General features: G+C 40.1%; 1 protein-coding gene across 1 annotated transcript; it reads left to right on the top strand.

The window, feature by feature from the left end:
• Nucleotides 1-909: 909 nt before the first annotated feature.
• On the top strand, nt 910-17,678 carry ELOA (elongin A). Its single transcript, XM_030447575.1, has 11 exons — nt 910-987; nt 7,198-7,254; nt 8,897-9,009; nt 10,088-10,754; nt 12,208-12,307; nt 12,957-13,121; nt 13,666-13,763; nt 14,591-14,771; nt 15,240-15,363; nt 17,358-17,476; nt 17,617-17,678. The coding sequence occupies exons 1-11, from the start codon at nt 910-912 to the stop codon at nt 17,676-17,678; spliced, it is 1,764 nt and encodes a 587-aa protein (XP_030303435.1).
• Nucleotides 17,679-18,679: the final 1,001 nt, after the last annotated feature.

Below are 18,679 nucleotides of genomic sequence, written 5' to 3'. Positions count from 1 at the left end.
TCAGCATGCTCACACTAAAGACATTCTTCCTTACATCTAATCTACACATACCCTTTCAGTTTAAAGCCATTTCCCCTCATCCTATCACTATGTGATAGGATACAAAGTCCTCCCCAGCTTTCCTGTAGCCCCTTTCAGGTACTGGAAGGCCACTGGGAGGTCTTCCTGGAGCCTTCTCTTCTCCAGGCTGAACAACCCAAACTCTCTCAGATGTCTTCACAGCAGGGGTGCTCCAGCCCTGATCATCTTTGTGGACCTCCTCTGGACACGCTTCAGCAGGTCCACATCTTGCTTATAATGGAGGCCGCAGAGCTCAACACCCTACTTCAATTATAGCTGTGGTTGATCAATACTACACTGGGTATTTAAATTAAAAAAGAGGCAGAACAAAGGAAACCACTCAATCTTTATTTCTCCTGTTACTTTGGTAGCAAAACCCGGTCAGCTGCAGCTATCAGCGAACACCCCAGCACGGAAGAGCCTCTTCGAGCTGGGCCCCATCACCTGCGCCAGCCTTCGGGGGGCAGATTAGAGCGCAGGCCTGGGCCTGCGACGCGGGTACCCCGGCACGGTTCGGGTCCAGCCCGCCGGCCTCGCCCATGAAGCCCCCAGAGAAAGCTCAGAGCTCGGCCCAGGGCAGCACTCGGCTCGGATGAGCAACGTGCGGCTGCCGGCATGTCCGGCGGCGACAGCTGGAAAGCTGGAGGGAAGGAGCTGCGCTGCCGGAGCCCAGCGAGCAGGGCGAGTGGTACCGAGGCCGAACCGCGGGCCGGCGGGCCTGAAAGGGGATCCCGGCTGGGCCGGGCCCCGGCGCCGCCTATGGCGCAGCAGGAGCTGCTACAAGAGGGGCGAGGGGCAGCCAAGCAGCCCTGCCGGAACAGAGTAGGACTGGCGGCCAAGCAGGCTGCCATGGCGGAGGGGCGGAGCGCTGCGCAGAGGGTGCTGGAGCTGAAGGAGCAGCTGGGCAGTGCGAAGGACTCCGCCCAGGTACCCGTCCCCACTGTGGCGCCGGGACGTGGGGTTGCGTGGAGGCGGTCTGGGGGCTGCCGTGGGGGTCCGGCTGAACCCCCTGCCCCTCGCTGAGCTGGGGAGGTGCGTGCCCTCGGCACCCCCTTCAGCGCTGGGTGCCCGCCCCGCCCGGCAGCGCCGGGGATGTTGGAGCTCGGCGCATGCGGCTGGGCTGCTGCAGGAGAGCCCCGGGGTGAGCCTCGGGCTCTGCTTCTCGGTTCTGTTTCCCTGCCCTGTCAAGACCGGGAGAGATTGGAGGAGGGCAGGGTAGAGGTCAGGCCACGTGTGGTTACCTCGCAGGTGGGTAGGGGCTGCAGCTCTGCCTGAGCGGAGCGGATGCTCTGCGTGCAGTCAGGTGAGGAGCAGAAGGGCAACCAAAGCTGGGTGTCATTTTACATCTCACAGGTAGTGCAGGTCCCTTGTCAGAAAGTCAAATCAAAGCGGCCGAGGTGCTAATTCCTGTGTCCATGACAGCTTTTCTTGGTAAAATCGGAGTTTCGGCTTCGTTTTCATGGCACGCAGCAGGAGGCATGGGAGCTGTTGCGCCCTGTGTTGGTGTTACTCCTGGTGCTAGCAGAACAAAGCTCCTCTTATCTCTGAAATTAACCTCTGTATAATAGATAGCTGGGCTGCTCAGTAGCTGCAGGGGATGGATAAGGAATCTGGCAGGCACATCAGCGGAGAGGTGGATCGGAGCAGCCTGCAGAAGCTGCGCTTGACACTGGCGGTGCTGAGGCAGATGAGGAGATAAGCCCAGGGGAAGGAGCGGCGGGCCGGGGCTCCTCTGAGCGGCGGGCCGGGGCTCTGAAGGAAATGGAAGCCAAGCAGTTTGCACAAAATTCAGCTTGCTGCTTTGCAAATTAGTAAGCCACATTTGACTGAAGATGGCATATTCAAAAGGCTGGGTTGTTGGGTTCTGTTTTAAAATTTTTTTAAAGTGTTGAATTGAGTTTGAAAGTACAGAATACATTTGTCAGCATAACATTTCTAAGACATTAAAACTTGATAAAAGTTTCTGGAATTCTCTGGAGGCAGAGGGTGGCAATAAAATTTAATTTGCATTCTATTTGGTATTAATGAACTTAGTTAATCATATCTACTGTGCGTTTTCAAAATGTGTGTATGCAGACATAGAAGATACTGATTTTCTTGGCCAATAGTGGTTTATCTTCCTGAATGCTAGTGCTGTAGGCTGTATCTGTCCAAAATACAACTATCTGTGCAGGTGCTTCTTCAATTTTCAGTTCAATGAACCTGAAACTTCTTGTGCTACCAAAGTGATCAGATATTACAGTCTTCAAGGTTTTTTTATATTTGGAGTTGATATACTGTTCTGAACAAGACTTTGAAAGGGAAAAGAGAAACCATTCTAGAGGTAATTATTTTTTAAGTAATCCCAGAACAATAAGTTTCAAGAGACATCAACTCGTGCAAAATTTGAATAGCCCTGGCAGATTTCTTTCTCTTAAGGAAGGAGATGCACAGTTTTTGTGGCATGACTGTAAGCAGATGCTGCATAAAGTGGGACTAATGGTGGTGCTGCAGCACTTCTGCTGTCCCTTGTAAAGCTGTGCCTACTGAAACAGAAGTGTTTATGGTAACGGGCTAAGGAGAGGTAAGGGAAGTGAGAAACTGATCCAGGTAAATCGGTGGTCATGAAATGCACTGCTAATAAAAGGTAAATCTAGTGATAGAAAATGTGGTTATCATGTGTAAAGGCAAAGAGGAAAGTTTTCATTAGTGGAAAGAAAAAAAATATCAATATTATAAGTATGTATGTAGATAGGCATTGGTGTGTTCAAGTGTTGCTGTTCCATACTTAAGAATAATACTTGTCTTGCAACTTTTTAATAATTGCTAAGTACTTTTTGATCTGATAGTAACCAGGGAAGATGCAGAACATTGATTATTCATGTCAAAAGCTTCTTAATGTGGAAGGTTTGATAGTTACTCCAGTGAACTGGCAGAGAATTGACCAAAGGATGAACAGAACTAATGATGTAGGTATTGAATTGTGCTTATGGTACTAGAGAAGTTCAGCAGGACAGGACAAAAGTATTGTGCTGTTGTTTATACAGGGAAGTGAAATGGTTTTCATTGATTGTGAAGGATTAAGTTGAGCAGCTGCATGATGGTGCATATAAGAGGTGTCTGATATATAATTAAAGGATGGTGCCATGAACCATATTGCTCTGTGAGACTTCTTATAGATGTGAACTGCCAAATTTACCTCATACTATTTTCAGGTGGCATAGTTGCAAGTATATGCAGATCTCTTTAGGCATTTGACTTGCTTCTGTGTGATGCTGACTACAGTAGCAATGCTAGGGACTTGATGTAATATATAAAACACATTTGAACAGCACTCTCTAAAAATAAGGGAGAGACTTCATCAGGAAATAATGTTGATTTGTGGTTTTGGTCGTGGGTTTGCGTTTTACTTTTTTTGGGATGGGGGCGATTATGCATCTGTTCTTGACATGACAAATCTTTCTCAATTTAGAAGACAGCAAGCATTGTAGGGAAATGCTGAAGTCATTTGTGTAAAGTGGAGAGACTCTTCTAGAATCCAGCTTTGATCATGTGCTAGGCAGTACTCATTTGAGCAACATGCATTTTAACATGGCTCAGTGGAAAGTCACAGCTAGGGGCTGTGAATATAGGTCACTCAGGATAGGAGCCTGTATTTCAGAAAGCATTGACTCAGAAAATGATTCAGAGCTCTGATGTATTACCAGTTGAGCATGAAATTGCAGTACAATGCAGTGGCTTATGGAATAAATGCTATCTCTGAGTAGCTTAGCAGGGTTATGTTGTTACCACTCTATAGTATTAGAGGGACAATTACAGGAATATTATGTCCTGTTCTGGGGACTGTTTTTAAAAACAACACTGCCAAGCTGCAAAGATAATAGGACTGCCAGAGAATGGCTATAGCTCTGGCTACTGTAACTGACTGAAACTAAAGAACCAAGGTAAAGTCTGTGATTAGTGTTTGTTTCTGTGTGGTTTAAGAAGTCTGAAAGAAAGCTCCTTTAATTAGCAGAAAGAGATCATTAGATTCAGTACCTGAAAACAAAGCTAGACAGTTTTTTTCAGGCAAACATTTGTGTGGTTTTTTGTTGTAGCTTTTTTCAGTTGTGTGTGGGTTTGTGATTTTGTGGTATTGGGTTTTTTTTTTCTCTGTTCCGGTTTTGGGTTTTTTTGTTTTCAATTATTGAGGGCATAGGGATGGATTGCTTGGGAACTTATATTGGGCTTTTTGTTTGTTACATGAAGATCTGTGTCTTGCACTTGCTTGGAATGTCATCCATTGGAAACACAAATGCTAAAGGTTTTGGATCATTCTTTAGAAACACTGGTATTTAGGAATTACATAGCATAGATCAGGAATTGTATATAGAGCTAGTTTTAATGCTCTTCATGATTTTTGTAGAAAGTTTACTATCTCTATATTGACCTTAAAAGTTTTTTTCATATGGATGTAGCTGATTGTGGTATGCAAGATAAAGAAGTCTGAAAACTAGTGGAGGGTTAGAAAAGTAATGTGTGTGTATATGGAAGGATGTGGGGACAAACATTAGTGGGTACAGTCCAATGAGGTAAGAAGAGCCAGATGTACTACAAATGCTGGGGCAAAATACATGAGCAAGGTACCTCAGCAGTCACTCAGTAATTTTGTTTTTGAAGGCCTGCTCAAAACAGACTTCAGATAGATTACTTTATTTTTACCTTATTTTGTGTAATAATAATAATAATGGTGCACCATATAAATATTGTGACACAAAGCTGATGTTTCTAACAAGCTGTAGTTCCAGTGACAGGCTTCTCTGTGTCGTACACTTCACAGCAGACATTTCTGTGCCCTGCAATCTGGACCAGACTCTGGAGCTTGGTATTTGTGCTTTGCAAAGCAAACTGGCACTGTCTGATAGAGGAAACTCAACTCCCTAGCAAACGGGATAAATACAAAGTTTCTCTATTGTTACTGATGTTTGTCACAAATAAAATTTTCTTGTTTCCTGGTTATGTCTAAGTAAATACACTTCTAATGCCATAGACTCTGGGATGGGTGATTCCTGCCAGCTGGCTGCTGGGGGTGACATTGCCCAGTTACAGCACAAGGCAAGAGGAGCTCTCTCTCCTTTGGTAGTCCTGTACATGTCTAGCTGACAATCTCACTGCAGCCTGAGCTGTTCATCTCTGAAAAGCAGGGAAGATCACTTCTCCTAAAAGGCTTTTCTGTGTTTGATCAATACTTTCTATTTTCTATTTAATTAAATCCTCTTGCATATCTTAATTTGCCAAATGCAATATGCATTTCAAGAAAGCAAAATGAACAATGTGATCTTTGTCTTAGAAAACTTTGGAAGTTTTGTCTTTCATTAACATGTGTTGACTGCTCTTGGACATATTTGTCATCTAGGTACTTTGGTAATTTAGCCTGTTGGTTTGAAGTTGGATGAATAGTAATTTTCTGCTTCCTGAGTCTGTTCTTCTGAAGTGAACTTGGCTTTATGAATTGAATCAGTCCAAAACCTATCAAGAGGAAACACTCCAAACCCCCATTCTCTTTATAGCTTGATGAAAACATCTTTAGCATTCTTCCACATAGGTTTATCTATGAGATTTATTCAAAGTTGCTTAAGTATCTAGTCGTCCTATATACACAATATAACTTGTCAGCACTTAGTTACTTCCTTTTTCATTGCAAAATAAATTCAGTGAATGAGGATATATGTTTAAATTAAATTTTACAATGAAACCTGGTACTCATAACAGTTTGTAATGCTTGTGATTAATATCGTGAGCAATTTTTTTTCTACTTAAGCCTCTTTGCAATGCTTTTTTTCATTTAGGAAAGGTATTCAGCTCATGCAATACATAGCCTGTATCTGTGAAGCAGATTGCATCTTCTCAGAAGGAGGAGTAGTTCTCTTGAGATGCCAAATCGTTTTTAACTTCACTGTGTATATTCTTAACACAACTTGCTGACTCAGGGAGTGTCTTGCTCTTAAACAGGAGGTGAGCAGAACCTAGTGTGGCTTTTGTACTGATTCCAACATTTTTATTAGGAAGCTTTTTTAATAGGTGTCATGCCATTTTTTAGTTAGCTTAACTTTTTGGGAGGAAGTTGATTCATTATCTGTGGTTCTAGGTGTATGTCTTAACATTACAGCTTTTTTCAAAGCTGTGGAGCATTTCTCCTGTACTTCTCTATCTCAGAAACACTATTTTAGGGTGGGTTATTTACAGAAAGAACTGCATGCCAGGCATGTCCACTGATGATACGATCAGTTATTTAAGTTAGCATAGCTGATATTATAGTTAAAAAGTTTCTGGGTAGTCAGTTTTGCATTCCCGCAGGTTCCTGCCATTGCATTTAGGACTGGCAATGATCTGAGTATCTCTAAAAGCCTTATGAAATGCTTTTAGTTCAGCTGCATGTGAATACTGTCAGCTACATAACATAGCTCAGAGAAGGATTGGAAAGGATAAGGTACATCGCTTGTGTGTGGTCAACTGCAAGACTCTGGGGTGCTGTATACCTATTGATAGAGAAATGATATTATATTGCCAGATAAATTTATATGCTAGTTATAAACGAGACTTTTGTGTTATTAATACACTTCTCATAGAAAGCTGAGCATTTTCTATTTGAAAAATAATTTCCTGCTTTGGACATGTTGAGTTTTATGACAGGTGTACACTTTGTTGGTGTGAAACAAAGCAGCTATTGCAGCTTGAGCTCATATTGTTAATGTATAAATTGCAGTTAAGTTTTCAAAACTTTATTTTTTACCAACTGGACTCCTGCCAGATCTATTGTCTTTTCTTAGCCCAGGCTGATGCAATGCTACTGCTGACTGGGAGACCTGCAGGGACACTGTGATTTTTGCATGGCTGTTCTGCATAGTGCAGGTTTTGATCTTTATTGAAATTTTTGTAGAGCTAAATTCATACCTACTGGATTTTCTGGTGTTAATGAAATTGGAGGGATGGGAAACGTGTTCTGGTTCACAGTCCTGATGTGCAGTAAAGAAGTGTTTACATTTTCTTGGAGTTATGTGTTAAGATATAATATATCTTGACACTATTGAGTAATTTTGGATTAAACATGTGAATGAGGATGAGAAAAATTGAACACTTTTTTTTAAAAAGCCACAAAAATCTACTATTTGCTTCCAGATTATAAAAGCACTTAAGGTACTACAGGATTTGGATGTATCGCTGGATATTTTAGTGGTAAGTGATCCAATAATATATTAAACTCTTCCACATCATTTACTGTGTAAATATCTGGGGTACAAAACCATAGAAGCAGTGAACATACAGAGTTTTACATTTTTAACTCTTAATCGTTATTTTTTTGAGAGCCTGTTCAGGCAAAAAAGGCATTTGCATGGCTTCTACTGGAATACAGCAATATTTATGTATTTTTATTGGAAAGCAAAGAAATCTCATATTGCAATGACAAATTGCTCCCACAGGCAAGTCATAATCACAGCAAACTTGCATGTTGTATAATGCTACAGACTTTGATGGAAGCCTTCAAAGAAAGATGTTCTACAGCTGAGGACTCCACATATTTTAATGGTTTGAAGAACATAAATAACTTTAGGAAATAATCTCATTAATTTTCTTGCATAAATTTGCAATACACTGACCTGGATTGCTTGGAAAGACTGAGAGAGATGGATTTCTTTAGCTTGGAGAAGAGGAGATGGAGGGGTGACCTCATCTATGTTTATAAAACATAAAGGGTGAGTCTGAGGAGGATGGAGCCAGGCTCATCTCAGTGATGTCCCACGATAAGACAAGGGGTAATGGGTGCAAGCTGGACCATAGGAGGTTCCACTTAAATATAAGAAAAAGCTTTTTTACTGACAGAGTAACAGAACACTGCAACAGGCTGCCCAGTGAGGTTGTGGAGTCCTTCTTTGGAGGCATTCAACACCCACCTGGATGAGTTCCTGTGTGATCTACCTTAAGTGATCTTGCCCTGGCAGGGTGTTGGATTCAATCTCAGGGTCCCTTCCAACACCTCACATTCTGTGAAACTAGATAGAAACTAAATATCCTTAAAGTGGATTTTAAAAAGTTCTTTGTAAGGGGGTAACACATGTTCAGCTCTCATTCAGATTTCACAAGAGTATTACTTCACTAGTTAGCAAGAGCATTATCAGGTTGCTGCCAACCTAGTGATTTCCAGGTTTTGTCTGCCTCTTAGAAGTGGGAGTTCGTGAATCAGAGGTAGAGGATTAAAAGAATCCCCAGTGATTCTGTATACACCCAAAGTCTAAAATAGTTGTGCTTAAACAACATAAAACTCACTAGAGCAAGACTTGAAGGTGATGTGAAAATAGTTATACTTGGGAAAAACAGAAAAAATCAGGTTTTAATTGTCAAGGTACTGTAGTTTTTATTCCTGTGGTTGAAAACAAGGTTGAGTTTAGCTATCCAAACTCTGCTTCTCTGACCCATCTATCCCATACTGCTCCTGGTTGAGATCATTTTAATACATCAGGCATACGTGCTCTCTAATATGCTGAAATGTACCTACATAAGCCTAATGGGAATGAGATTTTGTTAATTCTCTAGAGCAATATCCATTTTGTGGGCAGAAGCATTCAAACCAAGTGAAATTCCTGCAATACATACATTTGATAGAGGAAAATTACTTAGCTTTATGAATGAAAACTATGTTGTTCCCTGTACCTTTGCTTCAGTTCTATTTGCAGTATAAAGAGTGCATTTATTTCTTTAGCAGTCACAAGACTTCTTGGACTATTAGGCTAATACTGTTTGTAGCAGTTTTAGAGAAGGATTTATTTGGGATGATAGTTATATATAGTCTGTTCTGCCCATCTTACACTTTCTTCAACAGGAAACTGGCATAGGCAAAGCAGTCAACAGTTTTAGGAAACATTCCGCTGCTGGGAATGTAGCTAAAACCCTGGTAAAACAATGGAAGAAACTTATCACTCCAGAAAATAAAAGGTAAGCATGAACTAAGTGGTTTTTTAGAACTTATGAAGTTAAACTACAGAATAATTAAAATGCCGCTTTGAAAGATTGGGAAAGCATTTGGAATTACAAATACACATTAGGACAAATGCAGAAATTACTCAAAACAAATAAGGCTTTCTTTTATAAAATATCAAAAAAGAAATTGGAGGGACTGGTATTGGTCAGCATTCAGATGTCTTTCAACTGTGGTTTATTTTATTGGCACAAGTTCTTAGGTCCCAGCTGATTCAAGCAGAACTAAGCCAAGGATGGGCACTGCTCTGCACTTCAGGGAAGTGGGAAGCTTGCTCTTTTAATCACTAGAGGTGGTAGTTAAATGAGGCAGCTCTCCCATGATTTGGCTGTATGTGTCAGTGATTTGACTTTCCTATCATATTTTTGTGGATGGAGAGAAGCTTCCAATATTGGAGGACCCTGAGGAGAGGTGATTTCTTCTCAGAATGAAGCAGCCACCACTGCCAGGCTGACTGTGTGTTAAATGTTTTGCAGACCACCTGCACTTTGAGGCAGTTGAGAAAGCCAAAGGTTTAGATTTACTAAGCAGTGTACTTTAAATCTAAGGTTGTTCAAATAAAGGGAGAGTGAAGTACCAGAATTCATGTTTAGCAAGGAATAAAGACTGACCTGTTGTAACCTATACCTACAGTACATGTTGTAAATTCTCTGTCTCCTACATTTTCAAGTATCATGTCTGTGTTATAAAGTATGCAGGAAAACTTGTATAAGAAGTGGTATCCAACACATTATAAACAAATAGTTGGGCATGTTTTCCTACTGATAGTTTGTCTCTATATTGCTGTTAATTCTTTTTATAGTATTTAGTGGTACTGGATCCAAGAGCTGTTTCCCTGGGATTCTGTACTGATAATGGAAGAGTAAAAGCACAGCAGAGCACAGTTCTGGGTCTTGTAAAATTATGACACATGGTGTGCTGCAATACTTTTAGTTTTATAAATATAGGTAAAAAATATGGATTATTTGGTAATTTAACATCACATGTAGCTGATGCAGGGATGTAAGGGATGTGGGTTTTTTTTTTATGTTGCAGTGGTCACAGAGGAAGAACACAAAATACTGAAACAGATGAGAAAAAGTCTTCTATTTCCAAGGAGATTAAACCTTCAGAGATGTCCAAAGCATCTGTACTGGTTTCCAGAAGTTCCACTATCTCTCCCATTTCTAAAAAGTTGGATAAGCAGCATACTTGTATTGAAAAGACCCACCACAGTAGAGATTCTGAGTATCAAAAAGAATGTCATAATAAAGAATGTAGCAGCAGTGGTTCTAAGCATGCTTCCCAGGGCACTAATCCTCAAGCTAAAGAAAGTGACTTCAAAGAGAGTACCTCCAGAGACAGCAAAAAAGTGTCAGAAAAGCAGTATGCCTCTGTAGCCAATAAGGACTTGCCACTCCTGAAGGAAAAGCCTAGCAAGGATATTTCCAAACAGAGAAATCATAAGCAGGTGAAGAAACCAAAACAAAAACTTGTCATAAAAAGAAAAGCTGAATTATCTAGTGATGAGGAATTTGAGCCCCCTACTATGTCTTTCGAATCTTACCTTAATTATGATCAGATTAACAAAAAAAGAAAGAGGAAGGCTTGTTCCAGAGGGCAACAGCCAAAGAAGTGCAGTAAACAGAAGAGTTCATTGCCACTGGAAGAAGAAGATGTAAAAAAATGTAAGAGTGATCAGTCAGAAGCTCCCAATAAAAAGGTAAGCCATTGCATGGTTGAGATTACAGCAAATAAACTGCAGACCAATAAGTCCTTAGACCCATAAGTCCTTTAGTCTCTTCTTTTCAGTGAAATTCAGCAGTATTTATTTTAAGCAACAGTTTGCATGACACTGACATATCAGCTGCATTGTAATTGCCACAATTGCAATAATTTTGGGGAAAAAAGATTGTTTATTACATATTGGCAGTTCACAATTGTCTTGTTTTTGGGATGATTGCCAGTATGGCAATAGTCTTTAATCCATATCAGCTAATCTGTGTTTTACCCACAAAGTAAAGGTACTTTCCCTTTGGAAAGAGGTCCTCTTCTTCCATTCTTGACCAGTCTGGTTTGTGACTGTAGCAGCTCTCTATGTGTAGCACAGTTGTTTTGTCAGATGCTGTGGCTCCTTATTAGTGAATGTTATGGTCTGCAGTGGAACCAGATTTTCTCATTTTAATGTATTGAAGTAAACCACAGTATTGCAGGTAAAAATAACTTATAACATGCTCATGATGTGAACATGGGGATGGAAGAAGCCTAAGTTGCTTCTCTGAGCCAAGGTAGATCTAAAGATATGTATTAGACCTTTTAAATTAAGCCCTTTTTTGCTGGGAATTAGAGGTCTTCAGTCTTATCTTTGCCATGATGGGAAAGCTCCAGGTTCTATATATTGCAGAAGATCTGCAACCTGAATATGGCATCTTCTGTCCCAAATAGAGAAATATTACTGTAGAGGTTTGTGTCTGGTACTCTAGCATAAACTGTCTGATGAAAAGTCTTGAATGTTTAAGCAGTTGTAAAAAGTTATTATAGATACTAAAACGAAGTTCAGGGAGATTCAAATTTAAGGCAGTAAGTGCCTGTCTCATAACTAGAAAACAGACACCTAAGACCTAATTTCCATGTTGTACATAATGCTGAACATTTTTAGGGACCTCTACTTACCAGACTGCTGCATCTTTAATCCATTTGTAAGGAGTTATCTGTGAAAATTTTAGGCTAAATGGTTTATCCAGCAGAATAAAGGAGACTTGATAAGACCAGGCATAAAGCTGTTCTTGTCTTTCAGGATGGCATTTAGTTTGCCTTTGAACATTTAACTGTGGTTTTGTCAACTTCTAGTTTGGTCTCCTTCACTGCATGCCTCTAACCTCAGTAGTGATTTATCTGAAAGCCTGTTAGCTGAACATATCTACTCTATTCTTTAATCTCTTTTTATGGCCTGATTGCAGATATCCCACAAAGTTCCTTTTGTGATGTAGAGTATGAAAGGATATGCTGAAAAGTAATCCAATAAATAAATTTTAATGCAGAAAAGCAGTAATTCTAGTTACCCTGGTTAACTTTGGTGTTTGCTTAAGGTATTTTTTTTGTCCTATAACTTATTTTAAGACTCGTTGAATCCAATTTTTTTTATGTTGAAGCAATGTTTCCTTGACTGTGCACAGGCCAAGGTAGCATCCCTCCAAGATCTTCTTAATACTCCACTGCCTAGATTTCTGACAGGCATCTCAATCTCATCTCCTCCATATGCTGCAGAATTTAAAGGTAAGTTGTATGCAAGGCTGATAATAAAGAAATACCATGAAAGGTCACCACAGATGTAGAGAAGGCACAGATCAGGTGCTATTTCTGCAGGCTCCTCTCTATACCTTATAGCAAGCAGCATCAGTAGAAATGGTCTTGGGTAAAACAAATACAAGAAGCACTAGGTCTATCTTCAGTGTAGAAACTTGCTGTTATCTTTATAGGTAGGTATCAGTGGTTCCACTTGCAGCTCTTGTGAGGTTTCAGTGGTTTCATATCACTCTGGTCTTGAAACATATCTGTTACCACAGCTTTTGGCTTCTCTATGATAATTCAGGAAGATCAGTGATGTGCAGTGGTAATAATAATAATCTAGATGTGAATACAGCTCATCCAGGCCTGAGCTAGATGTCGAGGCTGGTTTGATTTGATGCAGGTCACTAGCAATGTGTGTGCTATCTTAGTGTTAGATGATGATGAATGGACTTCTGTAACATATAATATGTATAAAGGCTCCAAACTATAATGCAGTAATTTTATATTTCAAGAAAAATAAATATAGGTGCGTACCACCAGCTCTGCTTCTCTCAAAGATGACTGTTTAAAGCATTGGAAAATGTGAGGAAATGAAGGAAACTTTGCCTGATGTTTTTGTTTGCAGATTCCCCAGCTACTGCTGTAGAAGCACCCCAGCAAGTCAGTGAGGTGGTGCAATTCACAGGCCGGAGGCTGAACTCTAAAATGCAAGTTTACTCTGGCTCTAAGCCAGCCTGTCTTTCAAAGATGCTTACACTGTATGAACAGTGCATCCGTGTGCTTCAAAATAATATTGATTGTGAGTACTTTGAGGTATCTGTAGCAGGCTATGCCCAAAAATGTATCAGATTTCTGGTTTTCTCCATCACAACAACTAGCCTACTAAAAGATACTACCTGTCCCTGCAAACAGTGACTCAAAAAAGCTTGAAAGGCACTTGAAAAAGGTTTTATAGCTGTGTTAAAATGTAGTTTTATTTTGAAAGCTCACATTTTTAAAGTTTCCATTGTAGTTAAAATATAATGTCCTATAATTATAAGCCAAAAAGACTGCTTCCCCCCCTCCAAGATACTTGTTTACAAGTGTTAGAATGAGGAATCAAGAAATTGTTTATTCCCTTGCATAGGCAGAGAGGGGAGTGATGCACATGGGTACAGAATATAACTGCCAGTCACTGTGGAACTGTAGAGTTCTAAGTATTTTCATAGCCTGACTTCAAAACATGTGTTGTGTTAGTGCTCACTAAAATTAACTTGAATTTTTTTTTTTAAACAACTTGGTGAGTGGTGTTTACCCACTGGGTATAAAAAGTGAGGAAATGAAACTACTGTCCTCTTTTGTAGTGCTACATGAAGTAGGAGGTGTGCCCTTTGAAATTCTTGAGCCTGTCCTAACACGTTGCACACCAGAGCAATTGTTTCGGATAGAGGAATGTAACCCGGTAAATTCTGCCTTGTTAAATTTAGGGAACCACTGAGACCACGAGGCATCTGTCTTCTTTGCACCCCTCTTGAGTGATTATTCAATCACCTCTCAAAACTGCCCTTTTGGTTCTTCATGGGTTACACTAGACTTCTGTTAACTTTGAATTCAGCTGTCATTATCAAGCCTCTCTTTCTGAAGTGTCACTGTTTGGATAATCATTAGTACTGAAAAAATGAAAGTGTTTTTGGCTAGAAATGTGTTTCTGTTTTGAAAAATAAGAAAAAAACAAAACTTACAACAACCAAAAGACCCCAAACCCCACAGTATTTATCACTGGAAATTGGGAGAGTCATAATAGATCCAAGTGTTCAAGTTACACATTGCTAAGGCTGCAAAGCATACCCGTTGAGAAGTATCTAGGGTGAGGTTCCATGTATGTGGTGGATTTCTTACCTATATTGTGAAGCTTTCAGCTCCATGATGCATTTGGACACCAGGGTTCTGTGTGTGTCACACTTTGTAATGCAAGTTGGCCATTTCTCTGCATGTCTAAAGTTGAGAGCTGATGTTGGAAACACAAGTCTAGCTTGTAAGCATGGCTTAACAACTCATTAACTATAGAGCTGTGCTGTTTGAAGCTGTGAGATTACTAGATTGAAGTAGATATCTCTGCATGGTATTGCCACATTCCATGTTGGAGTTATCTGTGACACCATGTGTGGTGGGATTTATTCTGCACCTTTCTCCACCAGGGCTTTGGGCTCTCTATGGACTCAGTTAACAGGCACTTTGGAAAATGCTATTCTAAAATCTTAAATTAAAGATATGTTGTGTTTGAATTAGATGTTTACAGAAGAGTCTACCCACTTGTGGAAGAAACACTGCCAGAGAGATTTTAAAAATGAGAGCCTCCTGGAGTATGAGTCTTGGCGTGAAATGTACTTGAGACTATCTAATCAAAGAGAAGAAAAACTGAAGATACTTACAAAAAATATTATTTCAGCTCAGTCTGAGAAGCCAAAAGGTAAAATCTGTGGTTAGCTTTTCCATTTACAAAACCCAGTCTCTTCTCCTTCACTTGACACCCAATATGTAGGGTTTAGTGATCTGGACAATAATGCTCTACCTCTAGAAGAAAGAATGCTGTTCCTTTTAATTTACAAGATGCTAAAAAATTTAGATGGACAGATTAATACAGTGCATGAATGCATAATACTTTCAGTATACAGTAGACAAATCTTACCTTAGTGGTTAGGCTGAGGGTGCTAAGCAATAATATGAAAACCACAAATGTGATTACAAATACCAAATATAAAGAAATCCTGTATACAGTCTGAATTGGCATGGCTCAGTGACTGCTTGGGTACCAGATTCTGCTTTTCTGGATCACATTTTTCCAGTTCAGACCTAGAAATTGCCACACAGCCATAGCAACAACTGAACTTTGGAGCATAAAAAGTCACATACCCTCTGCTCCCTGCTTCTGTATTAGGCAGGCAAGTAAAAATGGCTTATGTTACCACTGCTGCAAAACCACCCAGGAACATTCGCCGACAGCAAGAAATCCATGGGACAGCAGGACCTGTCACCCAACTTCATCCCCTAGAGAAGTACAAGTAAGTGTTCTGTAGGATGCTTCCAAGTTTAGTTTAGATGTCTTTGTCCTGGCAAAATACTTTTTAAAGTTGTAAGTAGCTATCTTTTTGTTTGTTTTTTAAGCATCTAGTGGCTAGCAGCACACTTGCCTTTTAAGTCTTGTGTGCTCCTCTACTGTGTATGTTTTGTCATTGCAAGTTTCTCCCAAGTGCTCGTGTTGAATTCACCTTCCCAGCTAGGAAGTGAGTAGATACTGCTGTTTTTCTCCAGATTACACTAATGCTGCATGACACACTGAGGAGATTCCAGTGTTGTTATGTGTTCATAAACTTGCCTAGTAGCCTTGTGTGTTCTGCTTTCATAACATCCCAGTTAGCTGTCTGGCATATAGCTGACCAGAGTGAATCTCAGCAACTTTTAATACTCTTGATGGTGGGTTTCTGCTTTGGCAGTTTAAAGGAGTCAGTCTGAGGCAGCAGCCAACACTAATCACTGGAGGAGCAGAAAACTGCAATTCTACAGATGTTTCCTTTGTACAGCACAAACCCATATTTTCTTTGTGACATCTTAATTCAGAGTAGTTCAACCACCATGAGAACCAAAGCTGAGATGTGATGCTTTTCATACTGTTCCTGCCAGCCTAATGAACTCCCTTGGATCCATGAGTATGGCTGCAACAGAGAGATAAACCAGCTGTAGCACCAGCTTTTGCCTCTCCTTCCCTCCTCAGCTATGTGGAGACAGAAGGCTGTTTCTTACTATTTGAATACCTCTTTTCTGAAAGAAAATTCTTTCTGTACTGCTGCTGTTTTTAATGAAAGAATAGTCTATCATGAAGCCAGTAGTTTAAGGCACTTTGAGTCAGACTTTTGCTTCCAATTTCCCTGTGGGAGGTTGTATCTCTGTGACAGAGCAGCTGTCCAGTTTAGGTGCTTCAAGTATAGTAAATGACCTTTCTGCTCCAGTGACCTCTGGACCAGCAGCTGAATGGTGTACTCAAAGCCTACACCACATGTGTGTGCTTTGGGGATTTTTTGTTTTGTTGTTTTCTTTTTTTCAGGCCAGATAACTTAGGAGGAGCTGCTGTTGTGTGAAAGAAGCCATGAGAGGGTCATTGCTGCTTGAGAAACAAGACTTTAGGCACAATGAGTTTAACTTCAATGCTTCAAACATGTCCTCTGAAAGCTTACTGGTTTTGCAAGTTGTGGAATTTTTACAGCTGAAATCTTTGCTTAAAATAAGTTGGTCTTGCAGGAATGAAAGGTCCTGTGGCAGACCTGCAGACCCCTAGGAAGCTGCTCTTTGCAGTTCAGCATGCAGCAGTACCTGGTAACTGGCAGCACTGTCAGTGCCTGGCTCTGAGGGGTACAAGGCTGCCCAGACTGGTGATGCCTTGCTGACACTTTAATGTGGGGTCTGGGTTTTAATGTGCTGTCTTCAGCAGCAGTCAAATCTGTCTCAATCCTTGTCCTGTCAATTGAAGAGTCTGCTCTAATATTTAATATTGTAGGGCTAGTTATTGTGCCTTTTGCTAGACATTTCTCTTTGTTTTTTTTTTAAAGTGTGCATTTGCCCTCATTTTCTGTCAGAGAGCTAGTTCAAAGCTCAGCTGCATTCAAAAAGGATAATAATAAAAAGAGCAAAGTAGGCATGAGGCATTGTGAATCAGAATGTTACACTAACCACTCTGATTTGCCACAATTTTGGGTAATTTAATTTTAAAAACAAGTAAGATGCATCAGATCTAGTAAATGGAAAATCTATGCAAGAATGGAGACTGTCTAGATGACCACCTAGAGTTGGCCATCTGAGATCCCTTCTAACCTGAATTTTCCTATGATTTTTAAATATGTGAATTATTTAATGCTTGTGATTGTGGGTTTATTTGGTTTTTTCGTGGTTTAGGTTGTTTTGTTGTTTGGTTTTTCCCCCCCCAAATAAGCCAGAGCATATAGTAGTTTGATATTTTGAATATTGAATGCTAAATTTTTTCTTATTTCTTTGTTTTTAAAAGAACGGGGGTTCCAGGAAGTAGAGGCAGAAGTAATACATTAGGAAATCTGATTCCTGACAGCAGCAGTGGAAGCTCTAGCTCCAGCATAATGAGTCAAGATGGGAAGAAGCCTATCAAAAGTAAATAGAATTCCCTGATCATCAAATTAACTGTTTTAACTTCCTGTCTATTAGTATATGCTTAATATTATGTTAGCATAATTTCATGTTGCTCACAGCTGTAATGCTAACAGATCTTTTTTTTTTTCTTTTTGTTGAAGAAATTGCACCAATCATGAGGAAAACTTTGAAGGCGTTGAAGAGCAGAGCTGGACGATGTTAAAGTGAAAATGAGGCTGCATATTTGAAGCTTATGTGACTATTTGAAAAACACTTTTCAACAATACTTCCATTAGCTATAGCTAATTTGCCTTTATTAAAAAATATGAAAGATTGCTGGGGCAAACGGTTTACAATAAAAGCTGAGACATCTGAGTTCTTTCGTACTACTGCTTTCTTATTTATGAGTGAGGAAAACAGTTGAAATAAGGTCACTACACACTAATGACAAATCAGTTTATATGGACTTTTATGGATCCTGTCGTCATTGGTTTATGTACTCACTTGTATAAGTTTTTCATGGAAGCACTTAAGATGTGGGTATATTTTCCCAAGGTTAAAAGTTATCCTGTGGAAATGGCTACAAGGTATATTTAGCTACAACTGCAAAGAGTGGTGTCTCTTGCATGACAGCATTTTTGAAACTATTGTATTTGTTTCATTAAAGGTTTTCCTAGGGAGAGTTTTAGACTTATATTTTTGTGTTTTTTTGAAAACATGACTTGGTTGGGTTTCAGTTTTTTCCTGTTTTGGGAACATAAGATTATGTGTAAGACAGTCCTGGAGCTCCACTTCTGTCTGACCTGCTGGAAGTGGGCTGCAAAACATCCTGACTCGGGAAACTCTACTTGACCTTGGCAATGAGCCTTTGAAGGAGAGGTAGGAGAAGACCATGTTTAAATTCAAAGTCTTTTTTTAAAGCTAGATTTATATACTGCCAGAGTAAACAGGACAGGTCATGACAGTCAGTTAATGAAAAATCATGTTATTCAGGAGCTCTGTGTCACTGGGATATTTTTTGGCACAGTAACTAAACCCAGACCTGTCACTGTGTGATACCATCTGAACCATCTCAAGGCATTACATCCCTGTGGGGGGGGTAGCTACCAGAAAGGAGGGAGTTTAATGCTACTGTCATCTTGTAGAACTTGTGCAGAATAACCCATTTAAGCCTAGAGGTGGGGGGAAACTTGTGCTATGCTCTGAGCTGCTACTCTCAGCCTT

The sequence above is a fragment of the Calypte anna genome, chromosome 3, assembly GCF_003957555.1.
Source record: "Calypte anna isolate BGI_N300 chromosome 3, bCalAnn1_v1.p, whole genome shotgun sequence".
Classification (NCBI taxonomy): domain Eukaryota; kingdom Metazoa; phylum Chordata; class Aves; order Apodiformes; family Trochilidae; genus Calypte; species Calypte anna.
Note: the sequence above shows the minus strand (reverse complement) of the source record. Positions and strands in the feature narration are given on the sequence as shown.

Coding starts and splice junctions, on each gene's coding strand:
- ELOA (XM_030447575.1), top strand. CDS start 910: ATGGCGGAGGGGCGGAGCGCTGCGCAGAGGGTGCTGGAGCTGAAGGAG. Junction 988..7,197: donor GTGCGAAGGACTCCGCCCAG/GTACCCGTCCCC, acceptor ATTTGCTTCCAG/ATTATAAAAGCACTTAAGGT. Junction 9,010..10,087: donor ATCACTCCAGAAAATAAAAG/GTAAGCATGAAC, acceptor TTTATGTTGCAG/TGGTCACAGAGGAAGAACAC.